Here is a 19,848-nt window from a genome sequence, read left to right as displayed (position 1 = left end):
ACCTTTTTGCATATCGAGTTTTGGGGGATTCCCTCCAGCTACCTGGGAATATTTTGGATGAGCACCTGCTTTGATATATTCTTGCATGGTATTCAGTTCTGCAGCTTACTGTGAATCATAGTAGCATCCAGTATCAAAATAATTTGGGTAGTTTGGTCTCCCATATTGGAATGTATTATTAAATCCATTGTAAAACCCATAATTTCTATATCCATTTTGCCTGAATCCATTAAAGCAATTAAATCTATTGCCTCAGTTTCCCCTGAAGCTTTGTCCAAAGAATTGTCTCCTAAATCTGCTCTCTCTCATGAGATGACCAGGTCTGTTACAAAGAAAACATCTTGGAGTTTGTCTTTATTATCTAAAGTTGTAATTATTTCTGGGTTGTCTAAAAGTTCTTAGTGCAGCTACTGATTTTTCCTGCACTTCATTAGATTTCAGTTTTTGTTTAAGCTCTCTTATTTCTTTGGTTAAATTATAAATTATATCATTTTTCTCTTCTGATTACCTATCTTTCTCATCTTGGAAAACATAATTAGCAATTCTCTGAATTTTGTCAATACCCACATCAAACCAATTTGGACAGTTACTCCAATAATAATTTCAGAACACAGGGCATACATTTTTTTCACAAACTGCCTGTGAATAAGATTCACATTTTCATCTGTTAAATTATCCAATCCAATCCATTTTTCTGCACAGTCAATAATTCTATCAAGGAAAGTGGAGGGAGTCTCTCCCACTTCCTGCTTTAGGCTTTCAAATTTAGACCAGGTTCCTGGGTGTCTGGAATTTTGCCTCATAGTTTCAATTATTGCCTCTCTGGCTGTAGTTAAGCCTCTGTACCTTGCAAAAGAGTTAACTTCCCAACCAGAATCCTCAGTTGGCCAATTGGCAATTTGGAGGTTATTATTAGTGTCCTGTATGATCTGCTCTTTCTCCCTTTTTGTTAACAATTCATCCATAAGGATGTCAAAGTCCAAATAAGAAGGATTGTAAAGCTTAACTAAGTGCTTGAACTGCTTTACAATTCCCATCGGTTCTTCTTCATATGTTAGAGTATTTTTCTTAAAACTGTCTTTATTGGCTTGTGTAAACTTTTTGTGGCACATGAGATTCACTATACTATGCTCTGAGGACACTATGGATACCTCCCTTAAAGGGAACATATGAGCTGGTTTGCTTTCTAATGCTTCAGTTTCCATTTCTAATTTAGTTGGTTTATCTGATTTAGTTGTACCCTTTAATTTAGTTGCTTCATGTTCTTCAGTTTCTGTCATTGTCCCCTTAGCCTTGAGTGATTCCTCATATTGAGTTTGCATTTTATCTAGCTCACTCTCTAAATAGGTCACTTTTAACATTAGATCACTCTTTGCAGTAGCTTGCTTGATGCTTGATTTTAAATGTTTAAACACCACTGCCAAAGATTTGATCATCATGTAAAATCAAATGATAAACAATAGTAGCACAGGGACATGAGAGATGAGTTGTGGGAGTGTCAATAAGAGGAATGGCATTAGAAAGTCATAGGCAAGTACCTTTTGTATATATTCTGGTACAATAGTGAAAATGAGAGAAGTCATATCTGACAAGAAAATTTTTTTTTGTGATTTTATGTAGCTAATTCACCGGGTTTTCTGAGAGTACAGAGTCTTTGTATCCAAGTTGATTTGGAGATGGGTTTTGTAGCCACCTAGGGGTGTATGGGGTGCTCAGGGAAAAGTAGTATCTCTGGTATGGAGGGCTTGTCGTGCCCTTCTAGAGCAGCTCTCCAGGCTCTGACCCTCACCTGACACCCAGCTCTCACTTGTGGCTCCTAGTAGCTGCTAGCATGCGGCAGCGGCCACACCCCGGGCAACGGCTTCGACAGGCCGGCTAAACCTTGTGAGGGTAGCCATCGGGTCATCGTCAACCCCTGGTGAACTAGGGCTTTGCTCACCCAGCATGTGAAGACTGCTTCGGCGGAACAGGCAGAAGAAACCAACAAGAAGGTTCAACGGCTAAGATGGCGATGCAGCAAAGCACTGTGGAGTGCTTAGGGCGTGTTGGAGCACAAAAGACAAAACGGTCATCCAATGCAGCTGAGGAAGTCTCCAGGTTTAACGACTTTTCGTGCCACCAGCTTCCAATGCCGAGAGAGTGGGACTGTCTCTGTGCATCGACTTTTCCACTTAAATCTTCATGCACAAGTGTCTTTGTGCACAAAAACACACAAAGACAATCGTCATCCTCGGTTACCAAGAGACTACTACCACCAGAGGTCAGCTCACTGTTACCACAGCTCAGTGTGAAACCCTTAACTCTAGCTGTTTTCACAGACCACATCCTGAGAGAACATCTCCAACTACCTAAATTGACAGTTAGACCCTTAAATCAGTTTATTAGGTCCTTTGTCCTATGTTGCTCACCAAACTGTAAAAATAATAAATGGTGAGTTATAAAAATAAAATATTTATTGAAATGTATACAGATAAAAAGGATTTCTAATTCTAAGGGATTCCAAATCCACCCAAATAAACTCCCTGGTTCTGCAAGGAATCTCTTTTCCTCTGTTTCTCTGGCTACACTAATTCTCCCTGATCTGATTAACCCAAATTTATACTATCTAAATAAAAACTACCACTATTATCCTTAAAATTCTTAACTTCTCCTTCAAATTATAAAATAACAAAGGCTAGGTGGTTGAGTCTCAACAAGAATCACATTAGGACTCTGAGCCTTAACAGACTCAGAGTCCAAACCAAAGAAGAGGTTTTCTTTGGTTTTCTCAGAGTTAAATTAATCTATTTATAAAAGCAATAGTCAATAGTGTTTCCCAAGTTGGAAAAGAAAACACTAAGCTCCTTCAGATCTTTCCCTCAGACAGAGAGATAGATAGGCAAAGATGTTACCTCCTCCAGCCCTGGGAGAGTGTCTCTAAGAGTGTGTCTCTGTCAACTGCCAGAGAGAGTAATTGACACAGAAAAGCATTTATAACTGTCAACATTTGAAATTAATATGCTCTCTCAGCTCTGCCTCAAACTCCAATTCATTCTCAAGCCAGCACTCTACTTTTTATTCCTAAACTAATAAAACTATACTTATTTTCTAGTATCATCCTTAGACCTTCCTCTCTTTTTTTATATCATTAGAGCACAGTGGAGCATATGAATCATCCAACACTTTTCCCACTCGTCATGTCTGAAGTTTACATTTTGGATGATATACTTAATTGTGCTTCTTCTTAATAACTCCTTGTTTTGATTTGTTCTTCCCTGCCATATGCCTCTTCATTGACTTCTCTAAGCAGAAAAGGGAAAACAAGTCATATAGAATTGCAATGATATCAGTTAAAATACAAACTTTATAACCAAACTGAATACTTCTTCACTGAAACATCCAAGCTTGGCCTGAGAGAGGACTTCAGAAACTGAATCTTCCTAATTCCTTTATTTTATATTATGTTGGATTGTGGGTTGGTTTAATTCAACTGTCTTCCTCCTAATTTTTGAATTTTAGTTTCTCTTATGTTTATCAAAAACATGTTGTAATGTATGTAAATTTTTATGAAAAGAAAAGACATAAAATTTTATAAATCAAAGTAAACAAACAGTCATAATATAGAACTTATGGATGGAACTATCTCCATTTAGAAAAAAGAAAACCAAAACACTGACCTCTTTGCCTTTTTGACTTTTTGTTTTAAAAGGAATTTTACTGAGGAGCATAGACTAGCTAACTTTTGAAATTTGATATAAAAAGGAAAGACAAGCATTCAAAAAATTAAAATGAGCAAAGAATTTATGTTAAAAAATTAATAGGAAGTTGTAAACTCTTTTGGGGGAAAAAAGAAACGCACTTCTTGTCATACCCACTGTTTAAATTTGCTCTTGGCTATGACATTAAATGAATGACTCTAAGCTTTGTGTACATAACTTCTCTGCAAGGAAGTAAGTCACACTTCAACAGAAGTCCTCTGGAGTTATGTTGCATTGATTGGTCAGAATTCTTAAATTTTTAAAGATATTTTTCTTTAAATTGTTGTTCTTATTGAAGGGTTTGTTTTACTGTGAGCATTGGCTCACATGAGTCAGAAGTTCCCTAAAATTATCTTGTGTCATTCCTTACAATAAAATAATATTATATTCATTTATCACAAATTTTTCCAACCATTATCCAATCTAAAGTACCCTATAAAGAGTCTTAGGTTTTTTTCTTTTTTCTCTCTCCATGCCTTTTAATCTCTCTGTTGTAATTAGTAGATTTTTCCTTCCATTCTTGTCCACCCAGTAGCTATAATCCTGCTCTTAACTGATCCTCTCCTTTTCGTGCCTTGTTTTTCTGCTGAGTGTGACAAAATCCTGAATCAGCCTCTTTTGTGTCCATTTCAAGAGTGAAGTTCCTCTGATGCCAACTTTCCCCGCTCTTTCTGCCATCTTTGTTAGCTCTGCTTTTTGTAATTCAGAAAGCAATGGAGAGTTAGATCCACTGGAAATTCATCAGCTCACCACAGATATAAATATATTTGTTGGGGACCAAGGGGTTAAATCCCCCCAAACACTTACCCTCTTCTGCAGACATTCTTGTAAGTCATCATAAAGTGGGCACAGTTGCAGAGAAAAGAACAGCATAACCTTGATGAAGATATGGAGGGCAGGAAGAAATTCCCTCCCTGGCTCCAGATGCCAGGCTCTAGTCACAATTATTCCTGTTCACTGTCTGATTCCAGTAATGAGCTAGCCTGGCTCCCAGAGTAAGAAATAATCGAGGAACTACTTCTGGCTCAGCAGAGTAAGAAGCTTAAAGCAGAAGCCTGAAGCCTGTTGGAGAACAAGCTTGACGGAATAAAGACAAGCCTGCTGGCACTAAGTGTCATTCTTTAAACTCTTCCATGTTTTACTGCACCGTCTTTGAACAGGACACTAGACAAAATTTGGACCAGATTTCTTACCTTAAAGTTTTCCAAATATCTGCATAGAAATAACAAGGAAGAAAAATCAGTATAGAGGTCCATCCAAAATTTGGCTGCTTAAAGTTCCCTTTTGATGAATAAATGAATTAATTTTTTTTTACAAAGTCCTTACCTTCTGTCTTAAAACAGACACTAGCTTAGATTCAGGGGCAAAGGATTGGAAAGGGGTAGGCGATGGGAGTTAAGTGACTTGTCCAGGGACATACAGCTAGTTTCTGAGATAAGAATTGATTTCAGGTCTTCTTGGCACCTGACCCAACACTCTTTTCACTGCCCCACCAACTGCCTCCAGAATCTGGGGTGAGAATTCTGCTTCCATTCATATCTCACCTTGGGAGCCTGAATATTTGTATGGGAAATTGTAATTGACTCTCACATAGAAAGTGAGCCTTATTTATTGGGTTCCTACATCACTTGGATAGACTAAATTATCTGGATCAGTGAGACATTTTCCTGAGTGTATCCGGGTCTCTGTGGAGAGTCACGAATGCCTCCTTTACACAAGACTCAGAGGAGTAAGTGGAGTCACCAAAGGCACCCAAAGCTCAGCTCTTATACTTTCAAAGGAGAAAGAGGAGAAACAGAGACAAAACATCAATATCATCAAATATCTCCCCCTTGAGAATATCCTTTAAACTGCAATAAGGTCGAAAACACCACATTCTTCTCTAGTGACTAGACAATTACAGCACTTCCCAATACATACATTGTGGAGGGGAAAGAGATGGCCCTATGGTGGACTGGAGGGACAGGAGCAAACACTGGATGAACTCTCCAGATAGGGCCAAAGAAGTCATTCGATAAATGAGTGACTGAATACCAGGTTGACATCTTCTTGGTTATGAGATTCTATTCTAGCTGGTAGCAGATTCATAACGAAGGGGAAGGGTTTAACTATCCTGGGATATTCTATCACTGGGTTCCAGAAGAAAGCTTCTGTTGATAAGGAAGATCAAAGATCTGATCTCCAAAGAGGGTTTGGGGTCACTGAAACCTGCCCATTAAACAGAAAACTCCTCCCACTCCTCTCCTTGGTCTACAAGATTGAGCCCACATCCTCCTGGTTTGCATGACTCCTGCTGAGGAAATGAGGCCAGCTGGGGAGGGCAGCTATAAAGGGGCAGCTGGGAGGGAGCTGCTGGGGAGCCAGAGCTCAGGCACAGGGAGATGATGGGGTCTCAGGCTCAGCTGTTCTGCCTCCTGCTTCTCTGGATCCCAGGTGAGGGAGGAAGATCAGAGACTGCCCTGAGCAATTGGTATAGGATTCCTATGAAGCCCTGCTTGTCTCCTGTCCCTCTGGGGAGAGTTTGGTTGTGGGTGATTGTGAGGGATGGAGGGGCCATCTGTGCCCTCATGGGTCAGGAGGCAGTCAGGGTTGGCATCTGAGGATCTCCCTCACCACATTTTATCAGTGATTCATCCTAGTATTTTGGAGACACGAATGTTTGTAACTTTTCCTTTGTCCTTCTGCTTGCAGGTTCCAGAGGGGCCATTGGAGTGACCCAGTCTCCATCCTCCCTGGCTGTGTCTCTAGGAGAGAGGGTCACCCTGTCCTGCAGGGCCAGTCAGAATATTGGTAGCAACTTAAACTGGTTCCAACAGCCCCCTGGCCAGCCTCCCAGGCTCCTCATTTACTGGGCCTCCAACCTACACTCTGGGGTCCCTGCCCGGTTCACTGGCAGTGGCTCTGGGACAGATTTCTCTCTTACCATCAGTGCTGTGGAACCAGAGGACATCGCAGACTATTACTGCCTACAAGTCAATAGCTGGCCTCTCACAGTGATTCAGCTCTGAACAAAAACCTGCCCAGGCAGCTGCTGAGGGAGCCCCCACTGTCCCAGGGGCTCCTACTTCCCCCACAGCTGGGGCAGCTTGTCTGGGCTGCCTCAGAGGGAGGTTTGTAGGTCTCACAGGAGTCTGCTGGGACTGGTGTGGGTTCTGAGCCTGGTCTCTTCCCCACCAGCAATCATGGAGTGGCGCCTCCTCAATCATTGGACGTCACCCCAAAGGTGGGTTTGTCTCACTCATGCCTGCCCAAGTCTCCCCTTTCCAAATCCTCAACAAGTATTCTTAGGCCCTTTACATAAAGACCTACAGTGCAGGGGACAGAGTTACCTAGGCAGTCAGGTGGTGCAGTGGTTAGAGCCATGCATGGAGACAAGTTGACCTAACTCAAATCCAACCTCAGAAACTTCCTATCTCTGTTATGCTGGGCAACTCACTTAACCTTCATTTCAGTTTGCTCATCTCAAAAAGGGGATCATACCATCAACTAACTCTTAGGGTTGTTATGAGGATAGAGGGAGATCTGAGTAATGAAGTGCTTAGCAGCCAGCCTGGCACCTAATAAGCACTACAGACATGAGCTGAATCTATTATTAGTATTATTACCTTCAGTCATGGGCCATCAATTATACTTCACCCCATTCTCATTGTCAGGGGGCTCTTCGTGCTTGAAATGTGAAGTTTCCTCTCTGTCCCTCCCACACCTTGGCCACATTTCTGTAGTTTGGCACCACAAAGAACAAGGTGTGCCCCTCTTCCTTTTGGCAGCCCTTTGTTGTTCCTTCTTCTAGTTAAGCATCCTTGTTTCCTTCAGCCTTCCTTTCTCTTGGCCTCTGGTCCTTTCTCTATCCTGGCTGCCTTGCTCTTTCTCGACACAAATCTGTCTAAGAAGTCCAGTTAACTGTCAGGCATCCGGAAATGAGAGCATTATTGCAGAGATGCTCTAAGCAGGGCAAAACATGAACACGGATGGACCTATGAAGAAGCGTGTTCCCCACGTCTTGAGAGAGAAGTGAAAGACACAAGTACAGAGACCTGTATCTCAGTGTATGGCTCCCCTGAGGATTCATTCTGTTTGACAGTTTATTCATGGTTTTACTAATACAGAAAACCAAGTAAGGCTCTCAGTCCTTGTTAAACCCTAACTGGAGTCTGGTCCTTCCTGGGATGTAGATGATAACTCAGTCCTGCCTCCCCATCCCAGGGTGCCCCTTTTGTCCTGCCCTTCTCTAAGTTCCTCCCAGACTGATGGAGCCCTTCCTCAATATTCTGCACAGCACTAGGACACAGTGGAGCACATGGACCACCCAACAGCTGTCCCATTCTCCTGCCACTTGCCATGTGTTTGGAGCTAACACTGTGAATGATACACTTTATTCTACCACCTTCTTCCTAATTCCCTCTTTCCATTTCTTCTTCCCTGCCATGTGCCTCTCCATTGACTTCTCTAAACACCACGAGGAAAACAAGATATATCAGACCGCAAAATGAAAATACAAGCTTTGTAAACAAAACTGAGTGCATCATTACTGCAGTACTCAAACTTGACCTTGGAAAGGAACTGAGAAATGGGACTCTTCCTCTGCCCCCCTCCAATGACTTATATCATATTGTGCTGATTTATTTGTTGATTTAAATGAATTCTCAATGCCTCCACTTTTTTTTAGTTTATTTGTTATACTTCAGTAAGTTGAAGAACAAGCTGGGAAATGTTTGGAAATTAATATAAAAAGGAAAGATTTAAAAATCAAAATAAACAAAGTAGACAAAATATAGAGCATATGAATTGTTCTACTTTTCATAAAAAAAAAAAGAAAAATGAAAACCAAAACATTAATTCCTTTGTTACCTTTGTTATAAGATAGGTCTTACTGAAAGAAGTTCAGGCTCAGAATTTTTTTGTAAATTAGTGGAAAGAGGAAATGCAAAGCATTCTAAAGATTAAAAGAAGCAATGAAAAAATGAAAATAAGCAAAGCTGTTATATTACAGAATTGATAGGTGATTGTATATTATTTTTTAAAGAATGATCTCTTCTCATAGCACACTCACACAGACACTGCCTAAATGACAGGGAAAGAAGAAGTAAATGGAAATTGCAATATATAGCTACAAGAAGTTTGGAAGAGAAATGTGATTTAAAGGTTCAAGTGTTCATAATTCTATCACCACCTGAGTAAGCCTCTTTGCAAAGCAAGTTTTCAAATTAATAAAGGACTTCTGACTCCATATACACAGGGGTATGCTTTTTTTAAAAAAAGATCAGATAAGGATGTATTTTAAATAAAAATCAAAACCTAACCCTAAAAAAAGAATATTTCCATATGTATCAGAAGAAAGCAAAAAATTTATTCTACGCAAAACTGTCAAGCTCCATTTCATACACTTGAATTTAAAAATTACTACGCAATAAATCATACACTTAATTTTCTCAACCACCATTTTCTATTCTCCATACTGAAATTCCTTCTTTCCTATTTCATGTCTTTTAAAGTGTTATAATTGCCTTCTTCTATTTCATCACTGTTGCTAACCTCACTTACAACTTCCCTTCTCCACACATTTGCCACCAAGTAAAATTGAGAGAAAGAAAGAGAAGGGAAGAAAAGAAATTTGTAACAAATTAACATAGTTAAATTAAATGTATTCATATAGTCTCTGTGCCCTAAAAGTTATGTCTCTGTCCTTTCTGCCCATCTCTTCTCTGTCAGAATTTGGGTAGCACATTTCATCTTGGGTCCTCCGGAGATATGTATTGGTCAGAATTCTTAATCTTTCACAGTTGTTTTCCTTTAAATTGTTATTCTTCTTGAATGATTTGTTCTCTTGCTTTTACTAATTGCACTCTGCTTTGGTTCAGGCTATCCTGAATTCCCCAAAACTATCTCATTTCATTTCTTACACTGTAATACTCTTAAGTTCATTTATTACAGTTTTCCAGCCATTCTACAATTGTTTTTGTCAATATGAAGTATCCTAAAAGAGATTAGAATTCTCTTCAATACATTTTTCTCATCTACTTTAATTTCTCTTTTGGAATTAGAAAGTTTTGCTTGCAGCTATGGATGCCCCAGTTCCCTGTCCCTATCCCTCCTTGTTTTCCTTTTCCTTTTCATCTATTCCTAAAGCAGTCTCATGATAGCAAAGCTATCAATAATCATTTGAAAAATATTCTAAACCACTCTTGATTAAAGAAATACAAATTAAAACAACAGTAAGGTACTACCTCATGCTTATCAGATTGACCAATAGGACAGTGAAGGAAACTGACCAGTGTTGGAGTGGATGTGGTAAAATTAGGGCACTAATGCATTGCTGGTGGAGTTGTGAACTGATCCAACTATTCTGGAGGGCAATTTGGAATTATGCCCAAAGGGCTATCAAATTGTGCCTACCCTCTCTTCCTGTAATACCACTCCTGTGTCTATATCCCAAAGAGATTATAAAAAGGGGAAAGAACATACTTGTACAAAAATAGTTCCACTGAGCCACTGAATGGATTCATTTTGTTGGAATATATTTGTTATGGGGCTCATTTCCCCACACCCCCTTTCTTTTTCTCAATTTTAAAATGGGGGATAACAGGAGTAAGTGTGGTTAGTAACAGTGATATAAAAAAGAGGGCAATTATGATATTTTTTCAATTCACCAAAGCAAACAGAAGGAATTTAAGAAAGAAGTAAAGAAAATGAGGATAGTGAAGAAAATATATGAGGATGATTCCTCGTATACTTATTTTTAAACCAAGCTGTTCTCATGTAAAGTACATTTTTGCATTTCAGAGTAAGTCTGGAAATATTCTCTTTGAGATATGTATAAGATGTCAATGTAAAGCACAGATTTGTGTAAATAGAGACAGAGAGCTTCCATTACTTTAAAAATGAGAGTCACTTAATGCACATAATCACCCTAGGAGGTAGGTGCTATTATGATCCCCATTCTTCATCTGAGAAAATTGAGATAAAGGTTAAATAACTTGACCCCTAACAAAGCTAGGAAGGGTCTGAGAATGGATCTGAAGTCAGGTCTACTTGCCTCTATTTCTGGTTCTAACCACAGGATCACCTGGCCCCCTAAGTAGCTCTGCCCTTGCACTGAAGGTCTTCAAGTAAAGGGTCTAAGAACACTTGTTGAGGATTTGGAAAGGGGAGACTTGGTCAGGCATGAGTGAGACAAACCCACCTTTGAGGTGACATCCAATGAGTGAGGAGGCGCCACTCCATGATTGTGGGTGTGGAAGAGACCAGGCTCAGCAGCCTCCTGGGAGACCCAGAAACCTCCCTCAGAGGCGGCCCAGATAGGGTGCCCCTGTCGCAGCTGTGGGGGAAGGAGGAGCCCCTGGGACAGTGGGGGCTCCCTCAGCAGCTGCCTGGGCAGGTTTTTGTTAAGGGCTAGAGCACTGTGAGAGGCCAGCTATTGACTTGTAGGCAGTAATAGTCTGCGACATCCTCTGGTTCCACAGCACTGATGGTAAGAGAGAAATCTGTCCCAGAGCCACTGCCACTGAACCGGGCAGGGACCCCAGAGTGCAGGGTGGAAGCATACCTAATAAGGACCCCAGGAGCCTGGCCTGGGTACTTTTGGAACCAGAATATATGGTTGTTAATGCTCTGACTGGCCCTGCAGGACAGGGTGACCCTCTCTCCTGGAGACACAGCCAGGGAGGATGGTGACTGGGTCACCTCAATGGCTCCCCTGGAACCTGCAAGCAGAAGGACAAAGAAAAAGTTACAAACATTCATGTCTCCAAAGCACTAGGATGATTCACTGATATAATGTGGTGAGGTAAATCCTCAGGTGCCAACACGGACAGTCTCCTAATCCATGAGGGCACAGGACCCTCCGACCCTCACAATCACCCACAATCCAATTCTTCCCAGAGGGACAAGAGACAATCAGGGCTTCCCAGGACTCCTCTAACAACTTCCCAGGGCAGTCCCTGATCTTCCTCCCTCACCTGGGATGCAGAGAAGCAGGAGGCAGAACAGCTGAGCCTGAGACCCCATCATCTCCCTGTGCCTGAGCTCTGGCTCCCCAGCAGCTCCCTCCCAGCTGCCCCTTTATAGCTGCCCTCCTCAGCTGGCCTCATTTCCTCAGCAGAAGCCATGCAAAACGAGAGGGCGTAGAGTCGGGAGTTTGGGGTTTGGGGGCAGGAGTGGAAGCAGAGACAGGTTTCTGCTCAATGGACAGGTTACAGTGACCCTCTGCTCTTTGGAGATCAGATCTTTGATGTAAGTTAGGAAAAGCAGCCTCCTTGTGGAACCCTGAGATGGACTATCCCAGGATACTCAGAACCTTCCCTTTCCTAAGAATGGAATCTCTGAACCAAGAACTCCGCCTGGCAGCCAATCAGTCATTTGTTCAGTGCCTTCTTTGGCCCCTCTGGAGAGTCCAACCAGCATTTCCCCCAGTAACAGCCACCCACCATCTGTGCTTCTCTTTCCCCTCAACACCGAGTCTCTTAGCGCTATATTCATCCAGTTGCTGGAGAAGGGGGTGAAGCTTTTGAATTTATTGAGGTTTAAAGGATATCCTCAAGGGGAAGATATTTGATGATATTGAAGTTTTGTCTCTGTTTCTCTTCTTTCTCCTTTGAAAGGAAAGTATAAGAAGCTGAGCTTTGGGTGCCTTTGGTGACTCCACTTACTCCTCTGAGTCTTGTGTAAAGACAGCATTCCTGACTCCACAGAGACCCTGATACACTCAGGAAAATGTCTCATTCATCCAGATTATTTAGTCTATCCAAGAGATGTGGGAACCCAGTAACTGAAGCCCACTTTCTGTGTGAGAGTTAATCCCAAGGTCCCTTGCAAACATAAATGCTCCCAAGAGTCAGCATCTGAGAAAGGAATGGAAGCAGAATTCACAACTCAGACTCTGGAGGCAGCTGATGGAGCAGTGAAAAGAGTGTTGGGTCAGGTACCAAGAAGACCTGAAATCAATTCCAACCTCAAAACTAGCTGTTTGTCCCTGGGGATGTCACCTAACTCCATTTGCCTACCCCTTCCTGCTTGTTTGCCTCAGAATCTAAACTGGTATCAATTTTAAGACAGAAGGTAAGGACTTTGTAAAAAATTAATTGATTCATTTACTCATCAAAAGACCCTTTAAGGCACCAAGATTTGGGAGAACCTCTATACTCTGAGGAAAACTGATTTTTCTTCCTGGTTGATTCTATGGAGATAATTTGGAAACATCAGGGTATGAAATCCCATCCAAAGACAGAAGCCACATCTAGCCACATTCCAAAACATCTAGAGTCAAAATATTTGCAATCCTGAATGTGATGTATGATAAAAAAGCAATTTCCCCACCTGGGCCATAATGTTACCCATCAGTCAGCAGCCCTCCCTCCAGAGACCCCTCCACAGGCTCAGAGATTTGGGATCCTGACCATGCCAGGGCTCCACTTGGGCTATTAGAGCTTCTCTTTATCAGTCCGCATTTCTAATACTCCACCATGGTCCAATGTCTGGCTGCAGGTAGATTGGTGGTCTCTCACAGTGTTCCAGCTCAGAATAAAAAGCTGTCCAGGCATTGCTTCAGGAGCCATTATTAGCTCATCTACTTCTCCTTTCCTCCCTGATGGGACAGAGGCAGCTTCTCTTGGTTGCCTCAAGAGGTCTGCAGGCCTGAGACAGATAGTGGGGCAACAACAAGAATCCTCTTTTGATCTGATTACGTCACCCAAGAACGGGGCAGTCAATGACAAAATCTAGTGGATGGAGAAGCCCCACAGGTAGCAAACTGGCTTAAGCCATTCTTGTCCCCAGATAGCATCTACCAAGCTGGCATTAAATAATCTCACAACTTTGTAAGAATGACAGCAAATCTAATGATTAGAATTTGTTAAATGCCTACTATTGTCCCAGGCACTGTCCCAAGTTCTTTATAAACAGGGTCTCATTTGATCCTTACAATAACCAGACAAGGAGGCGCTATTATTATCCCCATTTTAATGATCAGGAAACTGAGAGACCAAGTGATGAGTGTATCTGAAGATCTTCAGTATAAGCAAAAACCTCCAGTTACAGGGAACCATTTCAACTTTTAAAGAATTCTCACTGTCAGTGAGCTGGTCCTCCCAGAATTTCAGTCTTACTCTCTGTGATCTCTACCAATTGCTTATCTTTCTATCTGAGTATGTACAAAACGAGACCAATTCTCCCTCCCTGTGATGGTCCTTTGATTGCCCAAAGGGTCCTATTGTTTCTCCTGGTTTTGGCCATTCTCTCTGCCTAGCATCCCTGGTTTCATGAAGCAGCCATCAAAGATCTTGACTCATTTCATTGTTCTGGCTTCCTCCCTCTGTCTGCACATCAGGCTCTTTGTCCAACTGAACATGGAGCCCCTTGAAGAGGAAATACTATCCCAGCATGCTCTAACCCAGGTAGAGACCACCATGAATGTTGGCACTGAGGTAGAATACCCCAGAGGCATTGCCCCTGTCCTGCACACGGTCAGACACTTCATGAAATCTGTTCCCTCCAACAAAGCAGATAACAGCCAGACCTGTCCACCCTCTGATGCCCCTTTGTCCTTCCCTTCTCCAAGTTCACCACAATGGTTCTTCCAGAAGGAAAGGGACCCTTCTCCACTTTCTCTCCACCGGACAAAGACACCATGGAATAGGGGTCACCCAGCAGTTATCCTCTGCCCTGGTCAAAGTGTGCCAAGTCACATTTTTGGTCGTTTACTTCCTTGGTGATGCACTTTATTCCAACACTTCTGCCCAATTCCTGAATTGTGATGAGTGAAGGAGGCAGCATTCTCCTCCCCATCATGTGTCTGTTCAAAGAATTCTACTTGACCCTCCCTTTGACTTCACTGGAGACAGTTTTATGTATGTTACAGCTTTATCATTGTCATGAGCTCTCAAATGAAAATAAAACTGTGTGTCAGAGCATCATCCTGACTGAGCTTCCCACAGGAGAGGAGTCGGGAAAATTGACCTCCTTATTCTTATATTATTATATTACATTTGCTCTCAGAAGCACTTGGTTTACTGATTGGCGTTTTTCCACCTCTTCTTTACTATGAAGGAGATCTCACTGAGTAAAAGAGGGGCCTGAGAGATATTTGGGAGTGAATGTGATGCAAAACCAAAATCAGTAAGATTTCACAATTAGAATGATGAAATTAGTCGCAATACCATAGACTTCGACATGACTTTTCTTTGAAAGCAGACATGAAGTGGAGCAAAGAGACACTTCCTAGACAGCAGGGAGAAAGAACACCAGTGGGAATGCCAGGATGAGGCTTAGTGGGCTGAGGGGAGATGAAAGTACAAGTGAGGAAGGTTCCAAGAGCACCTGAGAGGCCTCTTGCATGGCAGACGTGCCCAGAAAAGGAAAGTTTCACAAGAATGGAGAAACCCCATTATTATGCACCAGTAAAGGAGGAGTGATGTTGGTGTGTCTGCATCCCAGATGGATCAGTGGCTAGAGATGGGGCTGTGTGGGAAAGGAGAAAGGCATCACCAACTGGAGGCTGACAACAACCTGAGGACTCCAGCAAGACGAAGGTCAGGGTTTGTGAATAAAATGTTTGTAGACACAAATGTCCTTCTTTGTGGGGTGTAGAGGAGATCTGTATGGCAGCTGGGCCATGGAAGACAGAAAAGGGACCCATGTTCAGACTGAGTAATTGGTGCCAACTGCAGAGAACACCTAGAATCATCCATAACTGACCCCAATCGGGGGAAAGTCATGGCACTGTCTATGTGGCTCTGTGAGGAGGGTAAGAAGAAGAGTGAATGGAGGGCCTGTGATACAGCAGCAAATGCTGGATCAATTCTCCAGAAGTGGCCTGAAGAAGCCATTGGATAAATGGGTGATTGAATGCCATGTTGGTTTCTTTATGCTTAAAAGATTCCTTTGTAGAGGATATTTATGGGGTTCACTGGGTTTTGGAAGGAGGCTGCTTTCCCTAACATAGAGAGAGGTTCTGATCTTCAAAGAGGGGAACATCAGTGAAACCTGCCCCTTGAAAAGAAAGCTGTCTCTCCTCCCACTCCTGCCACCCAACCCCAAACTCCTCCCTCCTCACTCTCTTGTTTTGCATGGCTCATGCTGAGGAAATGAGGCCAGCTATAAAGGGGGGGCTGAAAGGGAGTTGCTGGGGAGCCAGAGCTCAGGCACAGGGAGATGGGGTCTCAGGCTCAGCTGTTCTGCCTCCTGCTTCTCTGCATCCCAGGTGAGGGAGGAAGATCAGAGACTGCCCTGGGAAATTGTTAGAGGAGTCCTGGGAAGCCCTGCTTGTCTCCTGTCTCTATGGGGAGAATTGGATTGTGGGTGATTGTGAGGGATGGAGGGGCCATCTGTGCCCTCATGGGTCAGGAGGCAGTCAGGGTTGGCACCTGAGGATTTACCTCACCATATTATATCAGTGAATCATCCTAGTGCTTTGGAGACATGAATGTTTGTAACTTTTTCTTTGTCCTTCTGCTTGCAGGTTCCAGAGGGGCCATTGGGGTGACCCAGTCTCCAGCCTCCCTGGCTGTGTCTCCAGGAGAGACGGTCACCCTGTCCTGCAGGGCCACTCAGAGCATTGGTAAATACTTGAGCTGGTATCAACAGCCCCCAGGCCAGCCTCCCAGGCTCCTCATTTATGGGGCTTCCACCCTTCACTCTGGGGTCCCTGCCAGGTTCAGTGGCAGTGGCTCTGGGACAGATTTCTCTCTTACCATCAGTGCTGTGGAACCAGAGGATGTTGCAGACTATTACTGCCTACAAGACGCTAGTTATCCTCTCACAGTGCTCCATCTCTGAACAAAAACCTGCCCAGGCAGCTGCTGAGGGAGCCCTCACTGTCCCAGGGGCTCCTCCTCCCCCCACAGCTGGAGCAGCATGTCTAGGCTGCCTCTGAGGGACGTTTCTAGGTCTCCCAGGAGGTTGCTGGGACTGGTGTGGGTGTTGAGTCTGGTCTCTTCCCCACCAATAATCATGGAGTGGCGCCTCCTCAATCATTTGATGTCACCCCTATGGTGGGTTTGTCCCACTCATGCCTGACCAAGACTCCCCTTTCCAAATCCTCAACAAGTATTCTTAGGCCCTTTACATGAAGACCTACAGTGCAGGGGACAGTTACCTAGGTAGTTAGGTGGTGCAGTGGTTAGAGAGGAATGGGGACAAGCTGACCTGACTCAAATTCAGCCTCAGACACTTCCTAGCTCTGTTATGCTGGGCAGCTCACATAACCTTTATCTCAATTTTCTCACCTGAAAAATGGGGATCATATTAATGCCTACCTCCTAGGGTTGTTGTGAGGATAAAATGAGATCTGAATTATAAAGTACTTAGCAGCCAATCTGGCCCTTAGTAGTTATTATTGAAATGAGAAACATCTTTATTATTATTATTATTATAATCATCATCATCATTATTATCATATCCAATCATGGGCCATCAGTTACACTTTTACTCAGTTCTCATTGTCAGGGAGTCCGCTCTTGCTTCAAGTATAAAGTTTGCCTCTGTGTAGGTTCCACTCATTGGCCATTTTTCTGTGGATTACTACCAGGTAAAACACTTGAGTCACACTTGAATGAGACCTGTCTGATAGGGTATCCAACCCAAGACAGATGAGACAGAGAGTCAAATAATATAATAGAATTTTATTAGAAGAACAGAAGGGGCAAAGCAGGATGGGAGGCCAATGGCCATGGAAGTGTCAGTGGAGTGAGGTGAGAGGGTGACTGGAGAGTGAGGGGGAACCTGAAACTTGTGGATGGCCAGGGGTCTCCCCCTGGGTGGAGAAGGGGGCAATCTTGCCTCTATTGGTCAAAGTGGGTTACTTGGGTCCAGTTTATTGGATGGTCCTAAGGGTTTTGGGGATGGAGGCTTCTGGTTCCCAGGCTGATGGTCAGTCATGCAATATGAACAAGATTTTGGAGTTCTGCCAGATGTTACTATTGGGGCAGTTTCTGTCCCAGGCTTGGGCAGATGCTGAAGGAAAGGGGAGGACTTTGATCTCAGCTATCAACTTCCTTTCTTTGGACAGCCTTTTGAATACTTGAAAGTAGTCATCATATTTCCATACATAGTCCTTCTCCAAGCTAACCATCCCTACTTCTGGAGGAACCTATGACAAATTAGGTCCACTAAGGAAAAGCAGCCATAAAAGACATGTTTGTAAGTTTGCTTGAGATTTCTGGCAAGGTCCAAATCTCTCACTCAAAGGCACTGCTGCTCTCAACCAAAGGTCATGTATAAAGCTGAGCTGTTACTGCAAGCTGCAAGTATCTTATCTGAGAAATGTTCAGGGATCATTGTGAAGCATTTTCCTAACACCCTAAGAGATGATTAAGTTCTATTCCTGAGAAAGCTTTAGGCCTCTTGTACCAACTTCCTACTAAGAACATTATGGCATTTCACAGGCAGATGTCTCACCAATATATGTATACTTTGATGTAGAATTAATTACCTAACAACTCTCTCATTGTAAAAGTTTGTCTCTGTCATAATGAACAGAGATCATGGAAACCATGCATGTTCCCACCCACCCCACCCCTCTCTCTCTCTCTCTCTCTCTCTCTCTCTCTCTCTCTCTCTCTCCCTCTCTCTCTCCCTCTCCCCTCCTCTCCTCCCTCTACCTCTCCCTCTCCCTCTCCCTCTCGCTTTCCCTCCCTTCCCTCTCTACCCCTCTCTTTTCCTCTTCCTCTCCTCCCTCCCTCTCCTCTCTCTCTCTCTCTCTCTCTCTCTCTCTCTCTCTCTCTCTCTCAGCTTTTTCTCTCAACATCAGAAAAACCTTGGCACTCAGCACATAGTGCCCACAATACCTACAAAGTTCAAACAGCCTTCCTTTCTCTTGACTTCTAGTCCTTTTCCTATCTTTGCCACCTTAAGATCCCCAACCAAACAGACACCAACCTAAGTTCATTCTAAAATGGGCACCAAGAGATAAGATGATTATTCTGGAAATGTTCTAAGCAGGACAAGATTAGAACAACTACGGACCCATGATCAAGAGGATTCCCCACTTCTTGACAGAGAAGTGATAGACACAACTACAGAGACATACATCTCAGGGTATGGCTCCTCTGAGGATTCATTCAGTTTGACAGTTTATTTGTGGTTTCACTGATGCAAAATTCCAAGGTAGCACTGCAGTCTTTGTCAAATACTCATTGGAGTCTGGTCCTTCCAGAGCTTAAGATAACTCAATCCTGCCTCTCCATCCCAGGATACCCCTTTCCTCAGGTCCTTCTCTAAGCTCACTGCAAAGGCTCCTCCCAAATTGATGAAGCCCTTCCTTCCTTTTTTTGACATCACTAGGACACACTGAAGAATATGCATTATCCAACACTTGTCCCATTCTCTTACTACTTGCCATGTCTAAAGCTTACATTTTAGACGATATACTTTATTCTTCCACTTCTTAATAATTCTTTGTTTCAATTTGTTCTTCCCTGCCATGTGCCTCTCCACTGACTTCTCTAAGCACCAATGGGAAACAAGTTATATAGGATTGAAATGAAGTAAATGAAAATACAAACTTTATAATCAAACTGAATACTTCATCATGGAAATATCCAGCCATGGCCTGGGAGAGAACTTTAGTAACTAAATCATCCTAATCCTATTATGTTATATTGTGTTGGTTTATGGGTTGGTTTAATTTTCCTCCTAATTTTTGTATTTTAGTTTCTGTTATGTTTATCTAAAACATGTTGCAATGCATGTAAATTTTTATGAAAAAAAGAAAATATAAAATGTTTAAATCAAAGTAAACAAATAGTCATACTATAGAAATTATGGATGGAGCTTTAGAAAAAAGAAAATCAAACACTGCCCCCTTTGTCTTTTTGACTTTTTGTTTTAAAAAGGATTTTACTGAGGAGCATAGGCTGGGTAATTTCTGTAATGTGATGTAAAAAAGAAAGATTAACATTCAAAAAATTAAAATAAGCAAAGAAGTTATGCTAAAATTTTAATAGGGTGTTGAACACTCTTATGGGGAAAAATATCCATTATTGTCACATATAATTTGTTCACTTGCTTCTTGGATATGCCCTGAAATGTATGACTCTAAACTTTGTGTCCATCACTTCTCTACCAGGAAGTAGGCAACACACATCATCAGAGGTACACTGGAGACATATTGCATTAATTG

The 19,848-nt window shown here is 42.5% G+C and overlaps 1 pseudogene and 2 gene segments (V, D, J or C); 2 read left to right on the top strand and 1 right to left on the bottom strand.

Annotated features, from left to right (window-relative positions):
• The first annotated feature begins 6,121 nt into the window (after window positions 1-6,121).
• LOC130457454 (immunoglobulin kappa variable 1D-13-like) lies at window positions 6,122-6,745 on the top strand. The segment is given in 2 exon segments: window positions 6,122-6,170; window positions 6,429-6,745. Coding segments are annotated over 2 exon segments (366 nt in total).
• A 4,381-nt stretch (window positions 6,746-11,126) lies between these two features.
• Window positions 11,127-11,759, bottom strand: LOC130456491 (immunoglobulin kappa variable 1-16-like). The segment is given in 2 exon segments: window positions 11,127-11,437; window positions 11,693-11,759. Coding segments are annotated over 2 exon segments (363 nt in total).
• A 4,122-nt stretch (window positions 11,760-15,881) lies between these two features.
• LOC130457453 (immunoglobulin kappa variable 3-11-like) lies at window positions 15,882-16,532 on the top strand (annotated as a pseudogene).
• Window positions 16,533-19,848: the final 3,316 nt, after the last annotated feature.

This window comes from Monodelphis domestica, chromosome 1, assembly GCF_027887165.1.
Source record: "Monodelphis domestica isolate mMonDom1 chromosome 1, mMonDom1.pri, whole genome shotgun sequence".
Classification (NCBI taxonomy): domain Eukaryota; kingdom Metazoa; phylum Chordata; class Mammalia; order Didelphimorphia; family Didelphidae; genus Monodelphis; species Monodelphis domestica.
Note: the sequence above shows the minus strand (reverse complement) of the source record. Positions and strands in the feature narration are given on the sequence as shown.